The 24,664-nt window shown below is 41.1% G+C and overlaps 1 protein-coding gene across 1 annotated transcript in view; it reads left to right on the top strand.

The window, feature by feature from the left end:
• Positions 1-24,664, top strand: part of kcnh1b (potassium voltage-gated channel, subfamily H (eag-related), member 1b) — a 71,891-nt gene that overhangs the window by 40,037 nt on the left and 7,190 nt on the right. Inside the window, 3 exon segments of the mRNA XM_034087934.2 lie at positions 15,130-15,329; positions 17,626-17,878; positions 22,258-22,454. Of these exon segments, the coding sequence (XP_033943825.1) occupies positions 15,130-15,329; positions 17,626-17,878; positions 22,258-22,454 (650 nt within the window).

The following is a 24,664-nucleotide window of genomic DNA, read 5'->3' as shown; positions in this document are numbered from 1 at the left end:
TAAGTAATTTTGGAAACAAGTAGCCCATCACTTAGATCAGTGCTTCTCAAAGTGTGGTCCGCGGACCACTGGTGGTCCGTGAGTGCCCCCTAGTGGTCCGTGAGTATATTGGTAACATTTCACATTTGAAATACATAAATAAATAAAAGTTTTCCGCACTCTCGCGGGAATATCTCCACAATGGAGCGAGCTTAAGTTTCACTTTCGATTGCATGGTATAGCCCAGCGCAACACCTTCATCACACATGCTTCCACTTGATTGTACCATTTTCAGGCGATTTGTAATCTGTTCTAGAGAAACGATGTGTTTTTGGATATTGTTAGGTGGTCCGCGAGTGTTTTTTTATTGGTTAAGTGTCCTTGGTATGAAAAAGTTTGAGAAACACTGACTTAGATAGTACTAGTATCATGAGTATTGTGAGGAAAACTTCTGTGCAGCAATGCAGAGCCAAGGCTCGAGAAAGGATGGAAGCTGGAAAGTATTTAGTCAACACACTGATATTTATTGAGAGAGAAAATACGGCCGGAGAGTTCACAAGGTATATTCACAACTTTCATGTGCTTCAACCAAATCAACTCTGGACAAAGGGAGACAGGAACACATCTATACAGTAGAAGAGGAGGGGCCTATATTCCCGCCTTTCCTCTAATTAGTACCAGACATTTGGAACAAAGCACCTCTGTATTGCAGCTTCTCATGTGCCCAAACCCCTCACCCACAGGAAAGGCAGAAGACCTTTTGACCTGTGTCTTCCTGAGATGTTACACAGGAACATGCAAGAAAGACTGAGAATCTCTAAATACACAGATCAGATTAAAATATTCTCTTACAAGTATGACAAGAAACAATTACAAGATCAGTTTTAAGTTGCATACAGTTCATAAGATGTGTTGTAATGGTTTCTCCAGCATAGTTGGCTGTAATGTAAACGTCCTTAAATCCTTTTCTTCCTTATAGAGTATTGTTTGGCTAATGTCTTTGACAGCATATAAGGGCTGTTGTGGGAACACAATATATAGAGTTCAAAGCTTTGAGAGTCCCGTTATATTCAGAGGAAAAACTCAAAAAGTCAACATTTCTAGGTTGCAAATTAATGGGTGGAAAAAATTGACGTTCGCTGAGATTATTAAATAAAAAATGTGGGAAATAAAATCTATCTAGCGAGCAAAGTTATTGTCATAGTCTATGTTGCAGCAGACTTAGTTTATTCCACTGTTATTGTGTGTTTGTAAAGACTAAATAAAGACTCAACCCTCAATTATTTATACAGATTTAGGTAAACAATTAAGGACTAACATATTTACCTGTTAAGCCCTGAGCCTATTTTTCAGGCCTCAGGCTCGAAAATGACATGCCCAGAATGAATGACTATATCTTCACTTCTAAAAGGGGTATATGAATACTATTTGTTATCAAAGCAATGATACACCTGTGAGTTGGCTGTAGAAGTGTCAGAATCAATTTAGATGTTGCTGTGTCAGCAGTGGCGGCTGGTGGAACATATTTTTGGTGGGGCTGTTGATAGAGTGAGTAAAAATTTTGGGAGAAATTACCCCTTAAATTAGGACTTCTGGTGATGTAATGGCGCATTTCCAGTGCAGTGCGGAGCTCGCTTTAATGCTGCGTTCAGACCGGACGCGATGTGAATATTCGCTTCGCTCTAAACGCTCCCATCGCATGCTCTAGTCGCTCGAGTTTCACCGCAGCTGCCAGCTGTGTTTACTCGCATCATTCAAACAAGACGCTCTGGCTCGGGAGCTACAGCTACAAAAACAACATGAACATATTTTACCGTGATTAAATTGTAATACACGTTTCAAAATGATGCCGAAGTAACAACATACTGATACCGGTTAGTAAAAACCATGAATTAATGCTTTGACAAGTCTGCAGACAGACGGCAGGCGAAAAACCTTTTAGAATGCTTGTTTCCTGAATGGAGCTTGGCTAAGCTAACGCTATATATGCTCCGACCGTCCACACTCACAACAACGGCCTATACAGACATAAATAAACCAGCGACTGTATTCTCCATGACACAGACAGTCTGTGGTTTGTACTTGTTTAACTTTTGTCTAGTTTCTGAACAGATCGTATCTGTCCCCGGCTGTTTGAAGAGCAAGCATGGGAAACAAAAGATAGCATTTACCTGTTTGCATCCAGCTAGCCATGTGAGAAGCCTTGTTGATACGTTTTGTCTTTTTCACGAGCCTGCTGTGATATATACAAATCGGGTTGGTCCGGTCCAAGGTCTTTAAGTATCAATTTATCTCCCAAACTTCTCCTTTCAAAAGGATTGGAGAGTAGCTCTTGGGCGGACCGAGGCTCCGGCGACTCCACCTGCACACCATTCTCATCCAAATACTGCGTCACCTTGGTTACTCACGAGTCTAAAAAACAACTCACGTCAACGCACGTAAGCAACATGGGCGCCAACGTGAGCGCCCACGTGACCAAAATATTTGACGGTGCTGATTGGCTGAAATTATGTTTATTATACATTTTTGTGATACCAATTGTATGATATTTACCTTGTTCATTAAAAATTAAAATATATATATTTTTTAAATATATATTTTTTAATTTAATATTTTTATTTTATTTTTATTTTGTATCTGGCAAGAGGTGGGGCGGCGCCCCTAGCGCCCCTATGGGCCGGCCGCCACTGTGTGTCAGAGTAAATTCAGGTGGAACATAGTAATCTCTGCCTAAAAAACACACATTATTTATAGTATATAAAGAGACAAGAACATGTCAACAAAATAAAATCAACTAAGTACACATCCATGGTAAACAATAAGTACAGTAGCAGCACTAAAGAGCAAGTAAACATGTACAAGTAGTGAAGTAGCAGCCAGTAACTAATGAATGACAAAAGTGTGTTAGCTGCTGCTGGTCTCTCCTGGTCCTCATGCTCAGTATAACCTCTCTGCAGGCTCTGGCAGTGACTCTGCAGGAGACCTGGTTCCTCAGCAGTCTGAGTCAAGCCTGTCAGTGTTTTACAGACTTTAGAGAGATCTCAGTGGTTTCCTCAGCGATGTGATGAGCCCTGACACGCTGCGCTCGCTGTGGAGGAGTTCCTCACTGAAATATTAACCGTAATGTCAGATCAGCTGGACTCGAGTCCTGCCTGCTGTCTGCTGTGGTCTCAAACATCCAACGCTCAGCGGGACGCCTGCAGAGCTGGAGGTGATCCAGATCTGTGCCGTAATATCAGGGAATAATGTGGGAGTGAGCCGTGTCGTAACTCCAGCTGTCAACGGCTTTAGTAGAGAACAAAGGAATCAGAATGTACTTAGAAATATTAGCTCCTTACGGCATCAAGTGTAAATAGGAACTCCCAAAGTCCTCTTGCAAAATGAAAAAGTAACAACAACTCTTAGTCTTAGAGAGCCTTCCTACTACGATTTTGTTGGGTGGACTTTTGGTGCTGTCACATAATAGTCTGGTTATTATAGAAAATGCCAGCACTTTACTTTATAAGAAAGCTTTTAAAAACAGGAAAAGACAACGCATAGTCTCAAACATCCGGCGCAGTGGGACGCCGGAAAAACCAGAAGAGCCGGAGAGCTGGAGGTGATCCTGCATATCTTTAATATCAGCCAATAATGTGAGAGTGAGCCGTGTCGTAACTCCAGCTGTCAACGGCTTTAGTAGCTGCTGGAGAGAAGAAAGGAATCAGAATTGCTGAGTTAACTTAGAAATATTAGCTCCTTACATAACGGCATCAAGTGTAAATGGGAACTCCCCAAGTCCTCTTGTAAAATGCAAACGTAGCGACAACTCTGATTAGCTTACATACGTTTTAGAGAGCCTTCCTACCACATGTATGTATACTGCAAGCAAGTAATACTAATGGCTCTGTCTGTCACTTAAGAACAGAACAAGATCTTCAGCAGCTACAGACAAGGACTGGGCGATATTGAGAAAATCAAATATAACAATATATTTTAATCAAATACTCGGATATCGACATTGTGATGATTTTGTTGGTTGGACTTTTGGTGCTGTCACATAATAGTCTGGTTATTATAGAAAATGCCAGCAATTTACTTTATAAGAAAGCTTTTAAAAACAGGAAAAGACAACTGATAGTCTCAAACATCCGGCGCTCAGCGAGGCGCCCGAAGAGCTGGAGGTGATCCTGCAGATCTGTGATATCAGCCAATAATGTGAGAGTGAGCCGTGTCGTAACTTAGTTCAGAGAACTTTCCCCCCTTTTCAGTGCCTGCAGGTACTTTCCTGAGGAGAAAAAAGTTCCAATTTCTGATTGGCCGGGCGAATTGCAAAACACGCCCCGTAAAAATCGGAAAGCCGCCATTGTATTTGCTGGCATTAGCATTATTAGCATTAGCCCTTCGCACCAACGGAGAGAGAATAACTTATGGCAACACAACAAAAAAACATGGGAGCGGTGGAGTGATGAGGAGGTGTCGGCGTTCTGGTGATTTACTCGGAAGGCTTCAGTAGAAGCTGCTGGCGCTTAATTTGCGTAATCCTCCCTCAGGGACTTATTCCGGTGTGAACGCGATCAGCTCTTTAGTTCCATAGGGGAACTAAGTACGGCAAAGTACTTGGTGTGAAAGCGGTTTATGTGAGAGATGAGGTAAAACAGTCTGGTACGTTTAGAAAATGTCTACAAGTTTACTGTAATGCCTTTAAAACAGGAAAACACAACACTTACACCACATCCAAAAATCGAATACAATATCTAGTCTAATTTCACCCCTTTCCCATTGGTTGGGTTTTCTTTATAAATCTTGGGTTGGTTCCCTCCTACATTCGCACATATATGTGTCAAAAAGTAAGTCTATATGGCCTGCGCTCCCAATATTTCATTCAGATGCTGGTTCCTACAGTGAGAACACAACTGGGTAAAACAGCTTTTAGATATGCTGCCCCCACAGCTTGGAACAATGTTCAGAAGGAGCTGAAACTCTCAGATGTAATCACTATGGGGGAATTCAGGTCCATCTTAAAGGACAGAGGACACCACACCATTGGTAGATGTGAGTGCTCGTATATCCTAAAATCGGTTTCAATTTTGCCAGTTTTTAATGATTTAATAGTTTGTTTTATTGACTCGCTAATGTGACATTTCATTTGTGTTTTACAGCTGTATTTTTCTGCCTGTCTTGTCTGTGTTTTATATGTTGTAACTTCGTTCATGCTGCCCTTCTTGGCCAGGTCACTCTTGGAAAAGAGATTTTAATCTCAATGAGTCTTTTACCTGGTTAAATAAAGGATATATATATATATATATAGATTGACATAATATTGATATTTTGTCCAGCTTTACTAGAGGCACTGAATCTTGATTTGGATATTCATAGTCTTTAAAGGGAAGAACCTCATGGTGTTGGTCACTCTCAAAACTTGGACATCACGATGTAGGTCTGTAAAATTGCCCAAAATGTCTTCACATTAAATATCTATTTTTACGCATTATGTCCATTAAACCAGTATCTGCAAAATAATCAGCTTGTTTGTATCGGAGTGACTTTGATGGTTATTGGACTCAGGATTAATTCATTTGGATTCCCGCTGTATGAAGAAATTAAAGGACGGTGCAAGTGGAAACAATTCACAAAGGGATTAAACTGTTTAAAACACATGTTCAAAGTATGCCGGATTTTGCCGATGTGTTTATGTGGATTCAAAAGTCGTAAATAATCTACAAAATGGAGGAGGCTGATCTGATTGGAGCAACTGTGACAAATAATCCAACTGAAACCGGCATGGACAATGACTGTGTTTTAAAAATGCGCTTATCCAGACGAGCCTGGTTTGGACACTTTACGCGCAGAAGAAACATTTCTATTAAAGAAAGAATTATACATATCTGTCTTTTTATGCCTTTAATACTAACTTGAATTTTTATTTAAATTAATTAGTTTTTTAATTAATTGGTAATTGTATTGTAATGTAGAGACAAGGCTTTTAGTGACAATCATGTATTGCCTTATAATTATATGTAAAAAAAAAAAAGTGTAAATATGATATTTGGCCTCAAATCATCTGAGGCCTGGCGCCCCCCCTGTGATCTTTGGCGCCCCCCCTGTTGGGAACCACTGCTCTAGAGGGTATAATTGCAAACAGGCAAGGGGTGAAACTACTTTGGGTAGCTCAAGAAAAATCATGGAAGTTCCTTTATTAGTATTTTTGTAATTATTTGGTTGTTTTTTGAGTGCTAGCTTGTTTTTATCTGATTGCTGTTGAAAAAGGCTAAAAGTGCTGTTGCCATTGTTTTCCATTGAAACGTCGTAATTGGCTGAAAGTGTGGTAGTGCAAGGCTTTTGAGATTCACTTTTGTTTCAACAACTACTAGTTGAGAGTCAGATGTTGTCCTTAATGTGTGACCAGCAGGGTTTGAAGACAGACAGTTTGCAGATGTTTCCCAGAACACCTGCGGGTGAAAGCTTTTCCTCACTGAGCTGAAGGATGAAGAGCCTCAATGTTGATCATTTGTCTCCTTCATCGGAAGCTGCTGATGTCTCGTGTCTGTTAGTCCTGATATCATTCTCCTCTCAACATTCATCTCCTCCAACAAGCTTCACTCATTCAGACTTTAAACAGAACCACTCAACCCGTGTCTCTATAATAAATATGGACACACACCATCCTTAAGATATTGCTTCTCCTGCCAAAAAAGCTTGATTGGTTCCAGTGAGATCTAAGAGAGGACTAGTTTGTATTCCTGAAAGGTATTTCATACTTTAAGGTTGTCGAATTGTGTCTTTAGAAATGGATGTTAATTTGTTTGAAGTGTTTGCTGTGCGTGGTTCAACATGACTGAAAAATGAAAGGGCAGAAAGAGACAAATCTACCTCTGAGCAACAGTTCAATAAGAAAGAAAGAAATCAACAGACATTGATAAAACAAACTGGAAGATAAGCATCAAATGGAGGGAGATTTACACATGAAAATGCTCTAACCCTAACCCTGGATTTAACAGACTATTTGTTGCTTAAATAAAACTATTATTTAAGCTTCACGTCCCAACAGCAATCAATAAATCAAAATGTGCTCTCTCTAGTAGTTGGAAGCATTCGGGTGGGTTTAGGGTTTTAAATATTAAGTTTACTCTAGCTAGTTTCTCCAATAATACGCAGCCTGACTTTAACTCTTCTTCTCTTTTTTGGCCGAAACTATTTTAATTGTAAATAATACATTTCGTGTCTGAATTAATCAGTTTTTGTGTCTGTACCCAATATTGAAGGACAGAAGAAGAACAGCAGTAGGACAGCTGATTTGTAACTTCTACGACAGTGTATGATTAGCTTGTATAACCATCAGTGAAGTTAGATTGGGGGGGGGGGCTTTGTATTTAGTGGAAGTAAACTTTTGACCTAGTTTAACTTCCTAATCTCGAGTGTTAAGAGTCTGACGTTTGTCCCTCTGAGGCTCCCGTAGAGACCGTATTGAGGCAGTCTGGAGAAATCTTTTGGCTTCCCATTTAGATTCACACAAGGAACACTGAAAGAAACTGAGTATTGGATTAACCCCCCTTCCTCTCCTCTCACACACACACACACACACACACACACACACACACACCACACACACACACACACACACACACACACACACACACACACACACACACACACACACACACACACACACACACACACACACACACACACACACACACACACACACACACACACACACACACACACACACACACACACACACACACGTCATCTTCCTGGCCCACAAAGTGGCTGAAAGCCGCTGGAGGCTGATGGATAGTGGTTGCTATGACAGCCCGGATCCTAGGTGGGAGTTTGGGGCATTAGCATAGGGAGTGTGTGAGCGTCGTAATGCTTAGCGTGACATCGGGACGGGATCTGAGAGGAAGGACAGAAATAGACGTCCATTTTCTCTCCGGAGCATCCTCCATCTGGACCGGTGACACAGCGGGAGGTTTACCATAATTAATAATTATGCGGTTAATCAAAGTTAAACCATTTATTTGTTTCAATAGAAAGTTGTGTTTGCTGAGATCCTTCTGGTTCTGGAGAGATTGAACCAGCTATGTTTGTAATTAAAATAAGATTCTGGTTTATTTCAACCTGTCTTATTTACCAAGATCAAGTCATGGCAATAACAGAACGTTGTTCTTTTGGTGTAAAACACCAATACAGATTGTTGTTTTTAAACTGCTGAAGGAGACACGCCTCCAGTTGCTGATAATACCTCTTATAGTCCTAACAATGCAATTTAAGAATAACAACAGAATAACATGACAGTGAAGGTGATTTATATAAAAAATGGATGATAAACAATAAGAAATAACGGTACCACTTTACAATAAGACTACCCTTATAAAGGGTTTACGAATAGTGTAATTCATTTATTAATTAGGTTGTGAACTTTATAAATCATTAATAAGCTTGCATAAGACATGAAACAGGGCAACTGTGACCGGTTGCTTGCCAAATAGTGAGCCCACATTTATCTGTACTGCTAACCCCCAGTTTCCACCGGTTCTGTCTGCGCCGAGTTACGGCTGCGCCGCGGCGGTCGTCTAGAATCGCGGCCACTCTAGTCAATGGGTGCTGTTCCACCACACGTGCCGCGTTACGGCTCAGACGCGTCCCAGAAGCGGCTCGGCGCAGCGCTTCTCTAAAATTAGGATGAATCCTATTTTTGCCGCGGCACAGCCGTAACGTAAGGTCGGGCAGGCAGCCCCCCCTCGCAGGAAGTGGAAAGGTGAGCATCCGGGCCAGGCCCATCCCCCACATATACTAATTTAGCAGACCCCTCTCCTTCATCACAACACCTCCTCTACGATACGCACAATGGACGACGAGGTTTTCATCATGGAAGTGGACTATTACAATTATTATTAACTGTCTGTAGACTACAACACAACAAAATAGGAAATGTATAACAACAATAAACACAATTTAAACAGACACAAAAATAAAACATTTAACTACGTAGCCTACTTACTTTCTTGTATAAGTACAAATGTCCAGGATGCCCAAATCAATAACAAAACTGCGAGCCTGCACGCACGACGCTACGCTTCTGAAACGCTTCTGGGACGCGTCCGGTGGGTTATGGCGCTAGAGGAGGTCGGACCAAAACCGGGGCGCAGCCGTGACGCGGCGCAGACGGACCCAGTGGAAACTGGGGGTTAGTCTTATATTGGCTACCTAGCTTGCTTCTTCTTCTTCATCAACCAGCATCCTTGGTATCTGTTGTTCATTGAGTTCTCGCTAAGTAGCCAATACAAGGCTTAGTCATCTTGCCAAATAGTGAGCCTGTGTTGATGTATGAAAACTGTTAGAACTGGTTTATAAATGGTTCATAATGATTAATAAAGTGTTTACAACCTAATTAATAACCTATTTAGAACCCTTTATGAATCCCTTATAAGGGTAGTCTTATTGTAAAGTGGTACCGAAATAACTGTGGGCATCGGAACAGCTGATTTCCTTACTACAGTAATTGGCCGGGACAAACTTACAATGCTTTTCAAACTAAGAAATAAGAAGAAGATTCATTGTTATACCACACATTTGCCAAATGTACATGAAGTACATAACACTAGTAGTCAAAGGGACGAGGTAGTGCGGCCTTCTCTCAATGAAAGGTTGTGGGTTCGATCCCAGCCCTGTGCTGTTAACATGTCGATGTATCCTTGGGCAAGATATGAGAATATGTGTGAATGTTAACTTACTTAAGTTAAAGGGGACCTATCATGCAAAATGCACTTTTGTACGTCTTTTATACACGAGTATGTGTCCCCGGTGTGTCAGGGAACTCACCAAGTGTCGGAAAACACAACCCTCTCTCTTTTCCTCCAGACCCAAATCTCTAAAAACGTGGCTTTAACGGATCTGATACAGGCTGATCCAGCTTTGAAAATAGTGTGACGTCACTGACGAGGAGCTCCGCCTATATGGCCAACTCTCCACCAATCAGGGGAATGAGAGGTTGCCGTGGCATGGTAACAGCATGGTAACAGCATGGTAACAGCATGGTAACATGACAACTCGACCCCCTCCTTTGCAGGGGGGCGTGGTCAGCTGCAGCGAATGCAAAGACAGGGTGGAGGGGAGGAAAATAGAGCGAAATCAGGCATGGCTAAAATTCATGATCTGTTTGGTATTTTGAAAAACGTATAAATATACCTTATATAGGTATGGCCCTACAATATATTATTCAAATATAGCATGACAGGTCTCCTTTAAGTTAACATTGGAGTAAATGGCGTTGCTCTGAATGAATGAGGTGTGAATGGCTGAATGATGAGCGCTTTGAGGGGTCGGACAGACTGAATAAACGCTATATCAATGCAGTCCATTTTACCTGCAGTCAGCGTATATTGAACTTTTATAAAGTTTCGAGTCTAACCCAACAACTCACAGAATGACGGATTTAGTTGTTTCTGTAAATGTGGTTGTTGTGGCGTTATGGTTGTACTGACTTCTGCGATTTTTAGAGAACCAAGGCTTTGTTTTTGTACCTGATCTTCTAAAAATTTCAGTAAAAGCACCGTTTGAGGATGTGAGGTGGTATTTATGTGTACGAACAACTGCTTGTTAAAGATTATGGATCAAAGAAAATCAATCAAATGAGGAAATGATTTGTGAAAAGATTAGTTCAAGAAAAGCAATATAATAGTTTGTTTTTGTTATTATTTGTTTGTTATTTTAACTTTTACTCGTAGAGTTTGTGCTGTCTGTTTGTACATGATACTTCTCTAATAGGTTGGTAAGATGTGAGGGTCTTTATTCATGTTTGCGAATGGTTATGGATCCCAGCACATATTCAATGATTACATTTGTCTAATAATTAGAATTTTTTAAGTGTATTTGAAACGTATATTTTTTTGGGATGCACGATATTGGTTTTTTGAAACCGATACCGATAACTTCCTGCTTCTCAAGACCGATGCCGATAACCGATAATAATATAATATATATACATTAAATGTACCTGTAGTTTTTGCACACCTGGTGGTAAAATAAAGACTAGTAGTGAGCAAATGACATGAGCATTACTACTATGAACAAAACAAAGCCAAGAACAGTTCTGACTCTTCAAAGTGGCCATATTTATTTTCCTAAATAAAGTTCTAGCCTTTTTCAAAAGCCTCGTCGATAGGTAAAAGCCCCGGTGCCTTTGCAGCTGGCTTTGGATTCGCTGCTAGTTTAGCAGCACAGGCGTCTTCGTACGCTTTTAACACACCATCGTAGCCATGGCGATGTTTCAGGCGACTAATCAGGTTGGAAGTATTATAGCTCGTTGCCTTTTTCCCTCCTCGTGGAACTTCTGCATTGCATCAGTTAATACAAATAGCAAGCGAACTATCTAACTCTGAAACTTTGAAATAGTCCCATACTACCGACGACATGTTTGTTTACTGTCCTGGCTTCACGGCCGCACGCCATTTAAGTCACAGCCAGGCATGAGAAGGGAGCGCTGGCTTTGTGAAGAACTCCCCTCTTCCTAAACCACTAACACCACAGTACTGGCAAAACGGGAGGAGCCGAGTGAAAAACAAGCGCCCCTCGTCCCAATCCACCCACACCGCAGGATCTTTTTCTATTTTTTTACCCAAAAAATATATTGTATATTATCGGGGCTATTAATACTTTTATCGGGTTTATCGGGATGACGTCATAATTCCTAATATCGGGCCGATAATTATCGGGCCAATAATTATCGTGCACCACTAATATTTTTTAAAATTGGCCATTTTTTACTGTTATTATAAGAGTGTGTGCTGGTTGCTTGTTTGCCTGATACCTTTCTAAAAGGTCAGTAAAAGCGTTGTTTGTATCTACAACGTGAGGAGGATCTTTATTTGTGTTCGAATGACTGTTTTTGAAAGGTTATAGATCCCAACACATATTCAATAACAGTTTTGCTAAAGTTTGTAGACGATACCCCTCCATTAGATCGGTAAAAACACAGTTTGTAGACGTGAGGAGGATCTGTGATGTCGTAGGAGGTGTTGAAACGACTTTGTTTGCGAATATAAAATCATGCAGCTGTGAAATCTTCCCTAATGTTTTATCCTGTAAGATAAAAACAAACTCAGCGGGGAGCCTCCGGACCTGGCTCTGGTTCTGGACCGGCTGTTGCTGTTTCAGCGCTTGCTCGGCGCCACACTGTTAATACTCTACACTTTAACTGTAGTGAAGGTCATACTGAGGGATTCTGACACTTCAGTCTGAGCTGCTGTCAGAGTCTTCACGCTGGATGAGAGTTTCTGCTGCTGCATGATGACGGGGTCGATATCGGTCCGGTGGTCTTTACTGCTGACAGGTCTGAGGGGGGGGTAGCTGAGTCAGGGAGGAACTGCAGTTTGTATTGATGAGCCGAGACAATAACTGCTGGTGATCCGTCGATAGACACCTCTGCACAGTGATGTCAGCTCTCACTCTGAGAGGGAGTATCCGATGACTTGGGGAACAGGAAAATATTTGGTTTCATCCACAAAACTTTTTATATTTGGTGAAAGTTGTTCCAAGATGGAAATCGAAGACGGGCAGTAAATATCTTTGACCAATCAAAGTTTTGGGAGCATTTCAACTATAAAGCTCCATTTGCCACTGCTATTTAAAGGGGCCCTATTATTCTCATTTCCAGGTTCATATCAGTATGAAGTGTCTCCACTGGGACATGTCTCCTTCCTTTAATGTTCAAAAAGCAGTATTGTTCTCATACTGCCTGTGCTGCAGCACCTCTTTTCACCCTCTGTCTGAAACCAGAGCCCAGTCTGCTCTGATTGGTTAGCTGTTGTGATTGGTCAACCGCTTAGAGATGTCCTGCCCCTATCACGAGGGGCCTATCACGTAGAATGTGTTGGATTACAAAAAGCTTAAAGGGCCCCTTGAGAAATCTTTGTTTCGTCCAAAAAACGATCTATTTTTACACAAACTCTGATCATTGTTGCACGAGGAGTACTAAGAAAAGTGAGAAACAAGACAGGCAGGCAGGCAGTAAATGTCTTGAAACGATCACAGCTTTTTAACTTTAAAGCCCTTTCATGCTGCATGGGTGGTAGCATTGTTCTGGTGTTTTTGTTGTTTACACCAAGAACGTTAAAAGATAATAGGTTAAGGTTAGTTTGCTGGTATTTACATTTCAAACATGCATCTTTATGGTTATTAACAATCTGATATTAAACCAAAATAGGCTTCTCAAGATGTATTGGGAGAAACCACTTAAACACATACAGTAACACCCCCATACGACCAAAATGGAATGACCCTGATCCTGAAGGAGTGCAAAAAATATATAATTGTATAAACTCTTGCTGATATGTTATATGTGTTGTATGACAAAACCTCAATTCAGGCGACTTTGCATTTGTTACAAAATATTGTTGTTTAGTTGTATATTAATATTTTCTAAATGGAAGTTTGTCATTTCTTTGGTTTTAACTTATATTGGTGATTTGTGAGTACCGTACTTTTCGGACTATACAGCGCACCTGCATATAAGCCGCAGCAGCTAAATTGTCCGTCTGTCTTGCTCTCGTTCTGTCTCTCGGTTCCACTTTTACTTTGGCGCGCTACCTGTCTCACTCTTTCCCGGCCTCCAGCTTTTCCTGCTGGAGCCCGCCCTTAAAGGTGGCGGGCGCGGACCGGTCCTAGAGCCCATAGCGTTAAAGGTGGTTAATTTTACCTGTAAAATCCATAGATTTAGGAGGTTCCCTAGTGGCCGTTAGCTGTACACAAAAATGGGGAAAAAGTCGCGGCTTATAGTCCGAAAAGTACGGTATGTGTTCAGAAAATGTTCTTGATGTTGACTTCCAGTGGTGCTTTGTTGTTGGTTCACAAAAGCACAACATGTTGTTTTCTAACCATATTCGTACCACAAACACTGTCCACAGAAAGCTTTGAAATGTACAGATGAGGGACTGACAAATGTAAATTCTGATGCAGAGCAACATATGAAACATGTTTAGGCTCCTATGAACCACAGAAGCACAAATACACTTCCTAGTTTCAAAGCTTTCATCAGGAAGCGAGTTTTAGTTGAATTGATGTGAAACTTGTAAAGAGCAGCTGCTGCTTCTGTCGCCGCTGACAGGTTCAACAAAGAAAAGGAGTCAAAAATATAATTCTTCAAAGAGGAAAGCACATTGCCAACATGAGTTTATTTGAAAGCAAAGCAAACCTTAACTGAGCATAACAAATCCGAATGAATGTCTTCAGTCTTGAAAATCATAAAACAACACTTTATTTTGAAAAAAACTCCAGACCTTACAAAATATTTAATGCACAAAACAACATTTTTCGGTTTGTCAAAATATATAAATACACATATTACACATTAAAGGGGACCTATCATGCAAAATGCACTTTGTGATGTCTTTTATACATCAATGTGTCCCCGGTGTGTCGGGGAACTCACGCAGCGTCAGAAAATAAAACCCTCTCTCTTTTCCTCCGTACCAAAATCTCTAAAAACGGGGCTACAACGGAGCTGACCCAGATTTGGGTCCGATATGACGTAATATCTGAAATGTGGACCCACGGCCCAATCAGAAACGTTGCTATCAGAAACGATGCCCGACTGTTTTGGACGTAATATGGTCGGTGTTTACATTAGCATCGCTAACACTCAGAGCTAACCTGTGCTGGAGAGCATGTGTGTGAAGAAGCAGGAAGTAAAAAGGAACTCACCTTGTGGTATAACCGGCAAGAGAGAAAGCCTTTGAGCTCCAGACTGTTTCAGAGAGAATCCTTGATAATCCATGATATGGCGTTTCATCACGGCAGCATTTAGTTTAGACAGTAGCTGCCGGGTCCCGCATGAGCTCAGCCCCCTCCTTTTTTATCAACTTTTTTTAAAGCTTTATACCCAAAACCAGCACTTTTGAAACAGGAAGTGAAATAGAGGGATATGAGGCGTGGCTGGAATGGGTGATCTGTTTGGTATTTTGAGCAAAACACTTCATAGACATGTTTTTAATATATTTTGATATGTCTGAGACCTATGCTATTGCCTAAAAATAGCATGATAGGTCCACTTTAATATCATGCCAGTGGGATGACTTTGTGATGTATATTTAAAAGAATAGCTAACTATATTTATTTGCCGTGTTTTGTCGATAAAACAATAATCTAAATGTTCTTTGTCTTTGTCCACAGCGTTGCTCTACGCCACCATCTTCGGTAACGTCACCACCATCTTCCAGCAGATGTACGCCAACACCAACCGTTACCACGAGATGCTGAACAGCGTGCGAGACTTCCTGAAACTCTACCAGGTCCCTAAAGGCCTCAGCGAGAGGGTGATGGACTACATCGTGTCCACATGGTCCATGAGCAGAGGCATCGACACCGAAAAGGTAACGCCCAATCACCTGCATGCAAGATAAAGCATGCTGCACTGTGATTGGTTAGCTTTGTTTTGGTCCTTATTGGATCATTTACTTCAGACTTCCATCCATCCATCCATCCATCCATCCATCTTCTCCCGCTTATCCGTGGTCGGGTCGCGGAGGTATCAGTTCCAGCAGAGAGCCCCAAACTTTCTTTTCCCTGGCGACATCAACCAGCTCTGTCTGGGGGATCCCAAGGCGCTCCCAGGCCAGCGAAGAGATATAATCCCTCCACCTGGTCCTAAGTCTACCCCTTGGTCTCCTCCCAGCTGGACGTGCCTGGAACACCTCCCTAGGGAGGCGCCCAGGTGGCATCCTAACTAGGTGCCCGAACCACCTCAACTGGCTCCTTTCGACGCGAAGGAGGAGCGGCTCAACTCCGAGTCCCTCCCTGATGACCGAACTTCTCACCTTATCTCTAAGGGAGACACCAGCCACCCGGCGGAGGAAACCCATCTCGGCCGCTTGTATCCGCTACTTCAGACTTTAAACATGAAATGATAGGACGGAGAGACTTTGTGCAGCTTTTCAAGTGAAAGTGTAAGTAATGGTTACGGAGTGACACACACTTGTATAATAATTAATGTTACTTTCAGCACCTAGAAGTCACTAATGTTAACAATTTAGAAAGCTAGTAAGCACTTTTAACATAATGCTGGAAACGCAGGGGCATAATAAGAGGAAAGAAAAGAGGCTCTTGGGAATATCCTCAGACATATTATGATATTTCTAAATTACAATATATTAATGACCAACAACATTTAATTGGCTCCGCTATTTCTGGAAATATCACTAAGCTCCATAGTTTTTCTCTTTTCTCTTCACTGTACATTTTACATTTATATATTCAGTCTAATATTTAATATTCCATCTGTCACATACAAATATAACACCTTGCTTTATATCTTGTTATTGTTCATTTGTAACTTCAACATGTATATTTTCTACTTTCTTGTTTATTTATTGTCTTTTAATTTCTATTGTACATGTCTTTTGATGCTGCAACACAAACATTTCCCAAGTTGGGATCAATAAAGTTCTATCTTATCTTATCTTATCTTGCAACTTGTAAACTTAAAGATTTCTAAATATTTTTCTAATTGCATTAATTGGGCTCTTTTTCTGGACCGTAAACACAACATCATCTGAAGGTGGCCTTACTGTGACCTCAGTCTGACCTCAGTTAGTATAAGTGTTAGAGAAATGACTACGACAATACAAAAAGTGCACAGAGAAGTGTTTACGCTGCATGCCACAATCACTTCGGCTCAAATATCCCTGGGTCTGTGTATTTAACAGAAACTTAGGCTGCCCAAAAACATATATCACATTTCCACACACTCAAATCCATGACGCCACCTGAAGATGAATATGGAGTTCACAGCTTTCACTATCTGCCTGGTGTGACCTTGCATTTGTAAGGGAAACTTCTGCAGCAATGGAGAGTCAGGACTCAGAGAGACACGAGGAGAGTTGGAGCTTTGATGTCAAACAATGATGTTTATTACAAGTCAACGGCCGGAGAATTCACATCACAAGTCACAGCAGCAAAAGATTCTGACTGCACGGGTGGATTGTCATGTCAATTCTGATCAGCCTCTCTCTCGATAGACCTTTTAACTAGTTTACAGAGAGTCAAATCCACATATTGGGGATGGGTGTAAACATCTGCAGACACAGGAGATGTCTCTCACATCTGTGGAGCTTAGAAAGCCAGCGTTCTCACAGTCGTAAAACCCCCCCTGTGCCCACCAGGTCAGGCCATAACACCTAGTATCAACATACGACTGCATTAACACATTCCTTACGGGAGATTAGAAGCAGGGATGGTCGTAAATGTCTACACACAGAATAAGGTTAAATATCTTAGGAGTAAGGAAGAATTATTCTTTGACACTTAGGAGTAAGACAGAAATATTCCCTTCCAGCATTGACATTCTTGGATGATTCATGACATAAAAAAGACAGTATTTTATAAAATATATGTATCTGTGTCTACTGTTTGAAAATTGTAATTTATATATTTTAATAGATAGGAGTCAGCTCAACATTACTTAACAACTTTAGTAATAATAATACACTTTATTTGTATAGCACCTTTCATGCACAAAACAGCCCAACGTGCTTTACAGAAATCATAACAACAATATTAAAATAAATACAGAACAAGATAAAACATCAACAATGATCTTAATGAAATTCCCTTGAAGTAAATATTTGACCTCAATATGAACTCATTGTGACCTCACTTTGACCTCTGTAGGTGCTGCAGATTTGTCCCAAAGACATGCGTGCGGACATCTGTGTCCACCTCAACAGGAAGGTGTTCAAGGAGCACCCGGCGTTCAGGCTGGCGAGCGACGGCTGCCTGCGGGCGCTCGCCATGGAGTTCCAGACGGTGCACAGCGCGCCCGGAGACCTCATCTTCCACGCCGGAGAGAGCGTGGACACACTCTGCTTCGTGGTGTCGGGGTCGCTGGAGGTCATCCAGGACGAAGAGGTGGTGGCCATTTTAGGTGAGCGTCTCAGAACTGTAATAAAGCTGGCTTTAGAAATATATTCAGTAAATGATGACTGAAGGGTTAAGGGTCAGTTTTAGATTAGAGGAATATAAAAAACATCCGACAAGTTCTGCTGCAAATAGTTTTTTTCACTAAACGGAGATGAGTTATGGGTTTTAGTTTTCTACTCAGTCGTTGTTAATCTCGTATATTAAAAGCCAAATGTTCATCTGAAGTTTATTTATTTGTTTAACTACTACTAGATTAACAACCAAATGAAAAAACAAGCAAACTGATAGAATCCACAGAATAAAAAGAAAAAACACTTTAAAATATATAATGTATTTGTATGTCAGTAGTTTTTACTTCATCTTAATAAATAATAAACTGTACAACTTTAGAATAGCAATTAGAAATCTAACATTAAAGCCTAAGTGCAAAAAGTCCCTGATTCTGTAAATAAACAAAACACCTCAAACTCAAAGAAGATTTTCATAATCAAATGATGTTTGCCCTACTACATATTGTTGAACAAGGTCTTACATCGGGTCTTCCTACCTCCTGAAAAGAAAGTTTAGCTTCACTTCAAAAGGTCCATGTGCCACAGTGAAAGTGTCATTACTAAAATAAGAGACTACCTGTCAGAAACAGTCCAGTCCCTGCGCTCACACTCGTCCATCAACACTTCTCTAAGGTTTATAAAAGCCCCTTCATCAGGAACAAATTGAATTGTCAGGTTTTCAGTCTGAGAGTGAGATGGAGACTTGAAGCCGTGCACCGTCTGATTCCCACAGGAACCACCTGCCACACACACACACACACACACACACACACACACACACACACACACACACACACACACACACACACACACACACACACACACACACACACACACACACACACACACACACACACACACACACACACACACACACACACACACACACACACACACTGCTGCATCAAAACCATAACACTTCCTCCTATTGTCAGCATAGTGCGTAGGAATCATGCTCCAGGGCTCTCATTAGCGAAGCATCAGTTTTATGCGTGACGTGTTTTTTTGGACTGAAACATTCTGCCAGTGTTTTTGTCGTGCTGATGGAGGGAGACAGTTCACCGGTTCAGATGATGGAGGAAGCTGTCGAGGCGGAGCAAACAGCCTTCAGAGTCATCACACTATTCACTCTGCTTGATCACAGCACACTGATATATATTTATATGTAGATTTCAAAATATATACATCCACAGAAATATTGAAACGGAGCGCTCAAATAGCTGTGAGGCTCTATGTCTGTAAAACATCAACATAATAGGTGAGTTAACATGGAAAGTCCTTCAGACAGTCACAGCTGTTGATGCATCTGATGCCTGAATAGAAGGATAATATAAAACATGTGATGACATTACAATACATTTAAAACAATATAAAAACAGGTTGGTTAGTTTGGTTGAAAAGTTGGTTAGTTAGTTAGTTAGTTATTTAGTTAGTTAGTTAATTAGTTAGTTAATTAGTTAATTAGTATGTTGGTTAGACAGTTGTTTGGTTGGTTAGACAGTCAGTTAGTTAGCAGTAAATAACTATGTGTATAACTATGACAGAAATACAACTCAACTATAAACTGTATGAACTGTATGGATATAAACACTGTGAAAAGTAGTATAAATATTGAACTTGCTATAGAGATATATTGACCCTATAATATATACGTATATTAACTAGCTGACGTACTTGACAACAAAGAGAATGGGATTAATGTGAACATCTAGCATTTTCATTATCTATTGGTTTCAGACGGAGGGTGAAAAGAGGGGCTGCAGCACAGGCAGGATGAGGACAATAAAGAGCTTTTTGAACATTAAAGCATGGAGACATGTAGAGACACTACATACTGATATACACCTGAATATGTCCTCTTAAAAACACAGATACAAAGGCACAAGAAAAAGGACATATTTAACACTATTGGATTGAGATGTCAGTAGCAGCAGTCTGTAGAAACTATAGTCGTAATGGAGATATTGTAGCAGTCAGAACTAGTGGCTCAGTCAGTAGGGGCTTGGACTAGCAGCTGTAGGGTCGCCGGTTCAAGTCCCCGACCAGACCTAACATGTGGAGTGTGGACTGCTACTTGGAGAGGTCTCAGTTCACCTCCTGCCCTGCCGTGGTGCCCTTGAGCAAGGCACCGGACGCTGTACAATAGCTGCCCACTGCTCCTAGTACTAGACTCCTGGTACTAGGATGGGTGAAATGCAGAGAACACTTTTCACTGTGGGTGTTTCTCAATGTCGAGGAAGGCTGCTTCAGAGCCACTATTTCAAGCATACTACGTCATCGAGTGCCGCCGAAGGACTGTTCCGATGTCCAGCCCGGCGTACTTCGTAGCGAGAAATTTCGAGGCTGCACATGTGTAGACTTAAAATGTCTTAAAATCCCCACAATGCTTTGCGCACGGACCAATTTCCCCAAATCTGTGGCGGAAAATTGAAGGCAGGGCCTCTCATATGACGCACACTTGCTCGCCTGTTCCACTCTTCGTTTTCTGAATGTCAGGAAGGATTCTTGCCTAGCTTCTGAAGGAAGTGACTCGGAAGACATGTGCTACCAAGCAAGCGTCCTCGACATTGAGAAACACCCTGTGTCTGCATGTGTGACCATTAAAGAGGGTTTCATCCCTCCCAATTCTATCCTCTATATATTTTGTTAACTCTCTCTGGCTGCAGCTCAGCGGTGCAGCTGCTGAGAGGAAATGAGGCGAGCTGACGGCCTCTCAGCGACTTGTTTCTGTCCTTTTAAATATCTGCTTGGCCTTCCAGATAATCACCAGGATAGAAATGTTATCAGCAGACTGAATCCGCTTCAGTTCCTCTCTGGATAAATATCTGGACTTCCTCTGCAGATCTCCGTCAGAGCCTCTGGTTTCTACTTAAGTTCCTCTTTCCACATGTTTCCTTAAAGCAGCTGCATCGAAGCTCCTCTTCCCTCTGATGAATGAAGCACTCCGCGGCTTCATTCATTTTGACCTCTGATGTGTCGTCATTTACCTGCTGGAGGGGACGGATGATTGTGTGGATGGAAAATAAAAGAAACAGACGGAGCTGTTGCTCAGAGAATGGACATGAAGGATTTGAAGTGAATCTATGTTCACATACACACTGTGACAAATGTAAACTTTGCATCCAACCCATCCTAATATTAGAGGCAGTGGGCTAATATTATACAGCTGCCGAATATCAGTGTGAGGGACTGGCACCTAGCTTTTATGATGAAGATTGTTAAAGCTCAGTGGAGATGGAGTGTTTTTGTTTATGTTGCCACCCCTGGTTTTGTTATTTTATACTATTTAGACCTTTACCCTCGTTAAAAAATGCTCACTTGTCTGTAATCACTAGCCTCGTGGATCAAAATGTGTATAGGCTCTGGTTCCTTTTTATGTGTCGTTATGTTTTGTCCTCTTTTAGTTCGTGAGGTGTCTCTCAAAGTGCCTGTCGATTCTCCCAGTATTTTCTCTGATCTGGGACTGGAAACGACGACCCTCTGGTTTCCAAGCCAAGTCGGATTACCAAAGAAATCTGTCTCAACTCTTAATGTTCATTTGGATCAGATTTAAAAAAAAAACACAACTTCATTTTATCATCTGATATATAATAATAATGTATATAACATTAGACACAAACCATTAATTCTTACTGAAGCTCATTTCTGGATATATGCAGGAAAGCAAGCAACTTGATTATTTCACCACACTGGCTACTTTCTTTCTTTCTTCAGACTATTGTTACACCGTGTTGATAACTTTAGATTAAGCAGCTTTTCAGACACTCTTAGGGAGGTTATTAGCACGGGGTTTCCCCCTCTCCTCTCGAAGTAGGTGTGGAGCAGGCAGGATGCAGGAGTGAGAGTTCATATAATATAGTAGCATGCCTTTAATTTCTTGTTAATACATACTATATCGTTTAGTAAAAATAAATAGATACATGATGTAAAACATAGTTTCCGATATGTCTTCTATACTATGATAGGCCTACTGTACATATGCAGTATGGAATGTTTTCAATTCAATTCAAAAGCTTTATTAGCATGACCATATTTACATACAGTATTGCCAAAGCTATGTATAGTTGTAACATCTATACAAAAATACATACAAATAAACAAATGAACAGTTATAAACAAACTGCTAAGAACATGTTTTTTTTAACAAGGAATACAGATTCATTTTATTCATATAATACAAAATAGAATATGATATATATACATAAGATGTGAGATGTTTTCTTCTTCTCTGATAATAATGAGCATTCAATTGAATTTACATCAAAGAAAGTTAAGAAGTGTGTGTGTGTGTGTGTGTGTGTGCGTGTGTGTGCGTGTGTGTGTGTGTCTGCAGGTAAAGGCGACGTGTTTGGTGACGTGTTCTGGAAGGAGATGACGCTGGCGCAGTCGTGCGCTAACGTGCGAGCGCTGACCTACTGCGACCTGCACATCATCAAGAGAGACGCGCTGCAGAAAGTCCTCGAGTTTTACGCCGCCTTCGCAAACCACTTCTCCAGAAACCTGCTGCTCACCTACAACCTGAGGAAGAGGGTGAGTCTGCTCCTCATCACCCTTAACGCACAGATTTACTACATATAAATACATTTAAAAAAGTATGAATCAGCTTTAAAGTAATGTTTAACAATTGGTTTAACAGAAAAAAACGGCCCAATTCAGACCCCAAATGTGGTTCTATTAACATTTGCATTGTATGGACCCAAAAGAAGAATGATTAAATGACCCAAACCTCCATTACTTTCCATACGTGACGGGGGAGAATGCTGCTAGATTTTACAGTCCATTCAAATATTAAAGACCCATTCAAATATTCATAGTGACATTCTTCTTTGGCCCCTTTGCACTCCACTTAGCGGTTCCATTGAAGAGGTTTGAACTGACCAACCTTTTAGTTTCTATTGTGATGTTTAAAGATACATTTTGTTGCATGTTCATTCCAGCTTGTAAGAGGTATCCGTGTGCTCTTGACCCTGGAGCGGGGACTTCTTTCGATTGAAAAGGACCTTATTGTGCTCTCCCCTCTCCTGTAGTGTGTGTATAGGTTTTGGTGCATGTAAATGGTCTGCAAAAGCTAAAATCCCACTCGCTCCCCCCCTGCCCTCCACAGGACTCCTTTGTTTACTTCAGGAACATAGTGACATCACAATGTAACAATGAGCTTCTATCGGCTAGTGTTCCAATAGCATCAAAGTCAAAAGTCTACTTTATTGTCAATCTTTCAGTTTGTGCGTACAGACAGAGAGATCGAAATACCGTTTCCCACAATCCCGAATATAAAACAAATGTATATAAAAATATGTATGCAATATTTATATATATATATATACAAAGAATCAAAGACACATTTTTACATGTGTACACTTTTAGACTTAAATAAAAACACAACAATCAATATATATGTCACAGTAGAGGCACACAATACAATTTCATTTTTTAATCTGCGATAATTCTTGTGGAACTGTTGCCATAGCGTTATCTTTGTCCCATTCTTCCCTTTCATTTCTCAGTCTGATATTGAACGACTGTACAGCGTTTTTGTTCTCCACGTTCAACCAAACACTTCAAACAAAATAACATCTATTTGTAAAGAGGACTTTGTACGACCTTAAAGCACGAAGGACCATTTCAAATACAGACTAGTCCTCTCGGCCTTCTGACTGAACGCAATCAAGCTCTCTGAGGAAGGAGATTACACACCATTCAACGATACACTCTGGAAACCCTCAAGAGCGTCCTTTTAGAAATCAGCAGCCACTCTTGTGTCTGTTATTGAGGACTCGGTCATAGAAAGATCAAAAGCAAAAACACACCAAAGTGCTGCTAAAACCAGCCCCAAGTGACGGAAAACACGATGGATGTCTGAGCGTGTGCGAGTCTTGTAACCTTGGATTGCCTTGCCGCTCGCTGTTGGAGTCGTCTGTTGTTTTTAACGATGAAACTTTACATAAGCGGCTTTGTTCCCGACTCGTCCTCGTCCTCCTCCTCCTCGTCCTCCTCCTCCTCCTCCTCCTCCTCCTCCTCCTCCTCCTCCTCCTCCTCCTCCTCCTCCTCCTCCTCCTCCTCCTCCTCGTCCTCCTCGTCCTCCTCGTCCTCCTCGTCCTCCTCCTCCTCCTCCTCCTCCTCCTCCTCCTCCTCCTCCTCCTCGGAGCACTTGCGATGTCGGCTGAGCCAACAGTGTGGAGGCGGACGATGACAGGTCACGTGTTCACACCTCAGCTGCTAACACACTCTCTGCTCACTTTCACCCTGAAAGCCTCTGAAGACAAACATGGGAACCGTGGAACACAAATCCTCTTTATTACCGTTTATTTAACGTGCTCTACCTGGACTGAGTCAATGTTAATTGTCAATACGTTTTAACAGTGAGTTACAAGCTTGTATAAAAATAATCGTAGCATAAATGTGATTTTTCTTGGTGTGATTATGACATGAAGTCTTCTTCTTCTGTGTCCTTATGAGCAGCAGACAATATTAGAGTCGTCCTTGAGTAGGAAGGTCGATTTAATAAGACCTTCCATTGATGGAAACAACAACAATCAATACGATGAGTCACAGGTTTCATCAGTGATCCATTAACTCAGACAGCCAATATCCAGACTAACGTAAATCCACTGGAGGCAGTTTGTACTCGATCTTGTAATTTAAATCCAATTTAAGTAAAGGTCAAGTATCGCAAAAAACAGGGTATGTATAGGTTAGAAATATTGTCAAAAATGATACATACTAAATTGTGTTTCTGTGAG

Source organism: Pseudochaenichthys georgianus, chromosome 1, assembly GCF_902827115.2.
Source record: "Pseudochaenichthys georgianus chromosome 1, fPseGeo1.2, whole genome shotgun sequence".
Lineage (NCBI taxonomy): Eukaryota > Metazoa > Chordata > Actinopteri > Perciformes > Channichthyidae > Pseudochaenichthys > Pseudochaenichthys georgianus.
The sequence above is the reverse complement of the archived record's forward strand: the minus strand, read 5'-3'. Positions and strand labels throughout refer to the sequence as shown.